Source organism: Rhinoderma darwinii, chromosome 2, assembly GCF_050947455.1.
Source record: "Rhinoderma darwinii isolate aRhiDar2 chromosome 2, aRhiDar2.hap1, whole genome shotgun sequence".
Lineage (NCBI taxonomy): Eukaryota > Metazoa > Chordata > Amphibia > Anura > Rhinodermatidae > Rhinoderma > Rhinoderma darwinii.
In genome coordinates this window covers 469,850,754-469,859,002 of record NC_134688.1, presented here as the reverse complement: position 1 = coordinate 469,859,002, position 8,249 = coordinate 469,850,754, and the positions used below count along the sequence as shown (strand labels likewise).

Here is an 8,249-nt window from a genome sequence, read left to right as displayed (position 1 = left end):
ACCGGGCAAACCAGCAGATAGACCACAGAATTTCAGGCCCATTAGTTTGCTTAATACGGACTTAAAATTATACTCGAAGATTTTGGCATCTCGTTTGTCTAATATTTTACAGAAGTTGGTTCATCGAGACCAGGTTGGGTTTGTTAAAAACCAATTTTCGGTTGATGGCACTCGACGTTTTATCAATATCGTGGACTGGGTGGGGCGCTGTCGTATGCCCTCCCTGCTCCTGTCATTGGATGCGGAGAAGGCATTCGACCGTGTGCATTGGGGTTATCTAGATGCTGTACTGGCTAAATTTGGTATCATCGGAGCGGCGCAGGATATTATTATGGCGTTATACTCTACACCCTCGGCTACTGTTTTAACTTCGGGATATCTATCTACACCTTTTGAGATGTCTAATGGTACGCGTCAGGGCTGTCCTCTGTCCCCATTAATTTTTACATAAATTATGGAACCCCTGGCAGAAACTATACGTTTGTCGCCACATATTCAAGGCATTAGTATTCCACACATAAAATAGGTCTATTTGCTGATGACGTGCTTATCGTGTTATCTGATCCACTTAATTCCCTTCCTCAAGTGGTAAAGGTGTTGCACCATTTTAGTTCTGTATAATATTACAAGCTTAATGTGAATAAATCCCTGATTATGGATATGGGTCTGCCGCCAGAAACTGTACAGACTTTACAAAATCAAGATTCATTTGTATGGTCCTCCCAGGGCCTTTCATATTTAGGTATTACATTGAGGTACCCTGTGTCACATTTATACGCTTCTAATTATCTCCCGTTACTTACCTGTTTGGAAAGAGAGCTCGAAGATTATTTGAAGTTTGAAGTTTCCTGGGTTGGCCGTATTGCAGCTATAAAAATGATGGTTTTGCCAAAAATTTTATATATTTTCAGGAATCTTCCTATCCCCCTACCTGTTTCATATCTGACTAGACTACAGAGCCTATTGCCCAAATATGTGTGGAAAAAGCATAGAGCTAGAGTTGCTCATCCTATATTGTGCCTCCCTATTGAGAAAGGAGGGCTTGGTCTACCAAATATGGTAGCTTACTACCATGCTACTATTTTAGATCAACTTCGGCAGTGGCTAAATCCTCGACATTCCAAGCATTGGGTAAATATCGAACGTGATTGTGGTCAATATAGCTCAATTGAAGCTTATCTTTGGGCTTCTTCCCTTAAGTTTCAAACTCGTCCCCCTCATTTATTGACTGTTAAAGCCGCCTTGATGTCTTGGAAGCTGATTGTGGTCCAAAAAGCTCTCTTTCCACTGCGGGTGTTTGATATGTCCCTGCAAATTCTCACGCAGTTGATTCTTGATTTAGACCTTTCTAATTGGGGAACGCAATGCATTGGGAAAATGTCGGATATTGGGAGTGGTAGTCCCTTGTTGTCCTTTGCAGAGGTCTCAAATAAATACTCTATACCACAGGTCGACTTTTACAAGTATTTGAGAATTCTGCACTTTATCTCAAGTATTCATATTAGAGATAATCCCCCTACAACGCCTTATGAACTATATTTCCATCACTATAGTAAGACTATAAAGGGTGTTTCTAAGGCGTATCTCGCTATTTCAGAGCTTCTACAGACTAAAACTCTTGCATGTCTGTCACACTGGGAAACAGATTTACATCTTACTCCAGGATCTGTGGATGGGGAATCGACTTATCTTTTGGCAGCTAAACTATCTAAATCCACTCAAAACTTGGAAATTGTTATATAGATGGTATTTTACGCCTTTTCGTTTAGCTTTGATCTATCCAAACTTGTCCAATATTTGTTGGAGATGTTGTGTTTCCAAGGCAACACTTTATCACGTATTTTGGGAGTGCCCTCTTTTAAGATTGTTTTGGGACAAAATAGACAAACTCTTGACTACTGTTTTACAATATTCCTTCGTTTGTAGTCCGGCATTAGCGTTACTTAATATTGGAGTCGCTGACTTTCATTCTCACGATAGAACAATCATATTTCATGTTTTGACCTCTGCAAAGATTCTGATAGCTAAATATTGGAAGCAGACTGCCACTCCGAGCATATTTGAAGTCATTCAATATGTCAATACAACTTGCATTATGGAAAGAACGGTTTCTACTGTACATGGGTATCAATTCTCTCAGGGCTTATCTTGGGACAAATGGCAGTCCTCTAGGTACTTTATGGACGGTCTTCATACCTAATTGTACATGCCTGTATCTCTGTCTTTCTCCTATCTCATTTATAACTGGTGAGTTTTGTTTTTGTTACGGTTTGTTTTTGTTTGGCTCCTTTCTTTCCTTCTTTCTTTCTTTCTTTCTTTCTTTCTTTCTTTCTTTCTTTCTTTCTTTCTTTCTTTCTTTCTTTCTTTCTTTCTTTCTTTCTTTCTTTCTTTCATAAACCTCAGCATGTCCTTACTCTTCTTTATATACACATGTACTGTATGTATTATTGGAATGTATAATGGTTTTATTTTTGTAAACTTGCGGATGTGTACTGCTATGGAATTTTGTTTTAGCTACTGTTCTTGATACATTTTGTACATTCCTATTTTGTAACATCTCTGATGAAACTTATGGTTCAATATCCTACTGTATCTATTTTGTCAATAAAAAATATGTTTAAAAAAATAAAAAAATATATTATAAAATAAATAGCATTATGCATTTGTATCTCATTACACCACAAATTTTTAAAATACAATCAATTGTTATGTCAATAACATTTTATTTCTGATCTCCTTCTTCTCTTACTTTCAGGTGCGGTGACGGTGAGAAGAGGTCGGTCCGCTGTTCTGCAGTGTGGGGTTGATCCTGGAGACACATTACTAATAGTTACATGGAAGATTCATCTACGTCATTCATCCTGTATAATATCATATAAAACAGAAGAAAACAATACAAAGACATCACACAGCTCCTGCACTACAAGGATGAGAAGTGACAATTTATCCCTGGAGATCAGTAACACTGAAATATCTGATGAGGGGAACTATAACTGTGAGGTTGTAAATGATAAAAACACATTCTTCAGAAACACGTCACTACAAGTATTAGGTGAGTTGTAATGTTTCTTTTTTATACAACCTCATGATGACGTGTGACTGGCGAGGACACTGACTCGTATAAATGATCACATGATTTCATCAGCTCATGGGAATGTTTACAGCAGCAGGAGATGAGTGTGATGAACTTTACTGGAGGCAGTGACTTGTCCACTTCTCTGATTATATATTAGTGAGGACAGCAGACGCTCCAAGTGTACCTATTTAGGAGGGACAGTACTGATGTTCAACAGTCTGTACTGATCAAATTAAGTAGTACCCCTTTCGCCACTTTCTTCAATTGAGTCAATCATCTCTTATTTTCAGAGTATCAGACTGTACTGGAACGCAGAAGATGCAAGGGAAGGAGACTTTGGTTCGGTGACTGCTATAGGGCACATGCGGGGAAGGTGCCTGGCACTTAAAGGGGTTTTCCAGGTTCTGACAACTGATGACCTATCCACCGGATAGGTCATCAGTACATGAGCTGTGGGAGTCCGACACCCGTGCCCCGCACAGATCAGCTGGTCCGGTGCCTCCGTGCACCGGACGTACATGCCTGGAAGCAGTTGGCTCCGGCAATGGAATACTCCTATTCAAGTGAATAGGAGCAGACCTGCAGTTCGGCAGCACATCCGTTATGCTATGTACGGAGCCAACTGCTTCCATGCTCCATCCATAGCATTATGCATCACAACATCCGGTGCCCGCAGGCCACCGGAGCGGCTTATCGGTGAGAGGTCAGGGTGTCAGACCCACACCGATGACATACTGATGACCTATCCGGTTGATAGGTCATCAGTTGTCATAAGCTGGACAAGCCCTTTAACTGTTTCACCAGCTTGCCATTAGACTGTCTTAGTGTAACCTACACTACCACTACCTGCAGCAGCCACTATGGGGAACTTACTGCATACGGATTCATAGAGCTCCCACTGAGTTAAAGGGGTTGTCCACGCACGGACATCTGATGACCTATCCACAGGGCAGGTCATCAGTATATGATCGGTGGGGGTCTGACATCCTTACCCTACACCGATCAGCTGCTCCGGCTGCCTCCGGGCACCAGATGTCAGTGCCAGAAGCAGATGGCTCCAGTCACTAAATAGCGGCCGCGCTGCCGTACTGTTCAAGTGAATAGAAGCAGAGTTGCTGTTCTGCAGCATGGCCGCTATGCAGTAGTCGGAGCCATCTGCTTCCAACTCAGAATACTTCATACCCTGCATAACATCCAGCGCCTAAAGGCAGCCTGAACAGCTGATCTGTGCGGGGTCCGGGTGTCGGACCACCAATCATACCCTGATGACCTATCCTTCGAATAGGTCATCAGTTGTCCGTGCGTGGGAAACCCCTTTAAATACTAGCTTTATAAATCCATATGCAGTGAGCTCCCCCAGTAACAGCAGGGATACAGAGTTATGTAATTTATCAAGTCAGAAAGACAGAGCTTCCCTATACAGATATACTGTGTTATAAAAAAAACAAACACAAAATTTGGAACTTAAAAAAGTAATGATGGGCAAAGATACGTGGTTCATTTGGTGGAGCTCTCAAAGTTTTTCTCTGGTTTCTGTGTATCTCCTGGCTGGCACTTATGAAGTCACTGGCAAATGTAGAGGCAATGTTGGGGACCTATGGCTGGCACTTATGGGGACAGTGGTTGAAACTTGTAAGAGCTCAGGCTGGCACTTATAGGAATGCTTCAGCTGGGGCACTGTGATTGGTGCATGGGGAATTGGCTTTTTCGTTTGAGAGGGGCACTGTGGATCTCTTTATTATAGGGCACTATATATCTGTCGGCACTGTGGCTTCCTCTTCTGCTGCAGTGTAAATGTGCATATGTTATGGAGGAGCAATGTTGGAAGGTATTAAATGGCTGCATATGATGGGGCGGTGTCATTATGTGAGGGAAAGAATAGGAACCAGTCGGAAGTTGTAAACTTGAGCAGATTCCTCCATCAGCACAGAGTATTTCAGGAGATGATAGTGCTGAGCTTGAGGGATAGACTTATCTGTCTCCTAATGTAAATATGTCAGTATGACAGGGACAGTGTCATGGAGTCACCTGAGAGGGGTCACAATGTCATAATTATGTGGAAATTAGGTTTAATTATATTATATGAATGCTGCATATTATCTGAGCACTATATGGTGGTATTATGCGGCCAGTATATGTCAGTATTCGGGGGCGGCGTTTGGGCACGGCAAGCGGTCCCGGACCCCATACTTGCCGCCACCACCATCACTCCATATACTTACCCTCCCTGCTCCTTTCGGGTCCTCTTCACCTCTGGGTGCACTGTTGGCTCCTGATGCCGTTCTGCGTCAGTACGTTGTTTGCGTGGCACAGATAACGACCTGGCACTGAATGCCGTCAAAAGTCAGTGCTGCCCCTGGAGGTGAAGAAGACTCAACTCAGGAGCAGTGACTGGCTTATTATAATATGGTGGATTCTGTCTGCTGGGCACGTATCTAATCCTATCATGTGTGATACTGTCTGCTGGGCCCGTATCTAATCCTATCATGTGTGATACTGTCTGCTGGGCCCTGTATCTAATCCTATCATGTGTGATACTGTCTGCTGGGCCCTGTATCTAAGCCTACCATGTGTGATACTGTCTGTTGAGCCACTGTATCTAATCCTATCATGTGTGATTCTGCCTGCTGAGGCCCTGTATCTAAGCCTGTCATGTGAGATACTGTCTGCTGAGCCACTGTATCTAATCCTATCATGTGTGATACTGTCTGCTGCGTCCCTGTATTGTATACATGCGGGCAGCATGTGACTGCTGCAGCCAATCACAGGCCTCAGAAGTCATTTGCTGTATTCCTGGCATTAATGCTCAGCGATGGGCGCCGTGATGCCAGGAATACGACACATCACCGCTGAGCCCTCTGATTGGCTGCACAGGTCACATGCTACCGCCATATAAGCAAACATCGGGATGACTGCCGGAGCGTCAGTATTGCCGGGGGAAACAATTGGTGAAATCATAGCAACAGCTAAAGGGACATAAATTTACTCAAAAACACACACAAAGCATGGCCACTCACAAAGAGGAGCAGGATACAACAGCACCTCCTAGCCGGGCGCAGACAGGCCACAATGGCCATATAGAGGGGGATTGCACAGGTGCGGATACTGATAAAACAGCCAATCACACGCCTCCTAACCATGAGGTGGGTGGCTGCCCGGTATAAACATTGCACACAGATAAGGCTTCTATAAGGTGCCAGTCATACGGTTGTGTGTAGTGCGCCATGCTGGCTTACAGCCTATTAGTTACGCCCATTGTATTCCATCAGGTGGGCTGCCCAGCACATATCAGACGCACTACAGCAAGCGCTGATATAATATTCTCCCCCAGCATTTACAAGGCCCAGCTGTGTCCTGAAAAAATGTGTATACGATGGAATACAATGGGCGTAACTAACAGGCTGTAAGCCAGCATGGCGCACTACACACAACCGTGTGACTGGCACCTTATAGAAGCCTTATCTGTGTACAATGTTTATACCGGGCAGCCACCCACCTCATGGTTAGGAGGCGTGTGATTGGCTGTTTTATCAGTATCTGCACCTGTGCAATCCCCCTCTATATGGTCATTGTGGCCCGTCTGCGTCCGGCTAGGAGGGGAAAAAAATAGGTGAGTACTGATTTTTTTATGTTAGGACATTTGCAGCTGTTTGTAAAGAAAATTAACAACCAGGATAACCCCTTTTAAGCTTTATTTATATAAAGCCAGAAAACCTTTTATCACTTGTTGTTTTTATTTTTTTTCTCTAGTTTGGGCAAAACAGGAAAAAAAATCCTATTAATAAATCCTTCACAAATAAATGTCTCTAAGGGTATGTTCACACGCTTACTAAAAAAACGTCTGAAAATACGGAGCTGTTTTCCAGGGAATTTTTAGAAATGTTTTTTACGGCAATTTTTAGAGTTGTTTTTCTTTAGAGTCAATGAGAATCGGCTCCAAAAACGGCTCAAGATGTGAAATGCACTTCTTTTTCACGGCCGCTTTATGTGGCTGTTTTTAAAAACGGCCGCGTAAAAATACGCCCTGTCGGAACAGAACGCCATATTTCCCATTGAAATCAAAGGGCAGATATTTGGAGGCATTCCGCTTCCGATTTTTCAGCCGTGTGCACATACCCTAATTTGTATTTTCCTATTTGCCCTGTTTTCAGGGAAATTAAAAATGTGCTCTTAATTTTTCAGAGCAGCGTAAGATCTAAATACTTGTGCAATTTGTTTTATTTTAAAGCGGAAAGGCTATGATCACCTTTACAGACAAATTTTTCTTTATTGCTTCAATCCATTTCTTTCTTTTTTTACCCCTTTTTTATTTTTGCATTATGTACAAAATACATTTAAAAAAAAAACAAAAAAAAACAAAAACAGGTAAATCACCATTCCTTCAATGTAGTTGGATTTTTGGATACCCATTTCTTAGCAATCAGCCTTCTTGCTTAAAACAAGCATCTAGACACGGCAATTTGAACAAAGTATTCCAATTCCTGTACTTCTCCCCAGAAATGATGTCATTTTGGGCATCTCCAAACTATGTTGACTGGATCTGCCTCCTCTTTACCACTTCTTAGACAGTTTGCCTGTCCTATCTGGATACAATTTTTACAATAATTTCAGGGTATAATAAAATTGTGTTATTTTCTATGTATTGTTTATTAATACCAAATAAATTTGCTGAAATATATTATTCCACATTTCCAGTTCCAAATCCCCCACTACAAAATTCTATTTTTGGATACAAAAATAATATTCTATAGTATTTCGATATCAACCCTTTCTTTTGTGCATTTCTAAGCAATAAATGAATTACTTATGATTTAACCAGTTCCATTTTAGTTACAGTCCCTTGTTCATCCATTGCATGTTTTAGTCGTGAAAATTGAAATTTTACCATATTCGGCAGTGAAAATTCCATCATGAGTATGAAAATCTTTCATTATCTCACCATTCCAAATGTGAATTATTTTGCTAATCCCATGCTTTTCCCAATTTACAAACCCTTTTAATTGTCACCATACTTTATACTGTATCTTCTATTATCCCATAGGGGTGTGTGTTCTAGGAACCATTCTATTTTAAGTATTTCCATTACCGTGTACCATAACTCGTGATATAATCCAAAAAGAGTGTACTGCCTTAGAGATCCCTCTCTTACACAAATTATTTTATAGGTTGATCC

At 41.7% G+C, this 8,249-nt stretch overlaps 1 protein-coding gene across 1 annotated transcript in view; it reads left to right on the top strand.

Moving 5' to 3' along the window:
* Positions 1 to 1,056: 1,056 nt before the first annotated feature.
* LOC142741920 (cell surface glycoprotein CD200 receptor 1-A-like) overlaps positions 1,057 to 8,249 on the top strand; it is a 62,054-nt gene continuing 54,861 nt past the window's right edge. Inside the window, exons 1-3 of the mRNA XM_075851242.1 lie at positions 1,057 to 1,131; positions 1,201 to 1,396; positions 2,756 to 3,052. Of these exons, the coding sequence (XP_075707357.1) occupies positions 1,057 to 1,131; positions 1,201 to 1,396; positions 2,756 to 3,052 (568 nt within the window). The remainder of the gene's footprint in view (positions 1,132 to 1,200; positions 1,397 to 2,755; positions 3,053 to 8,249) is intronic.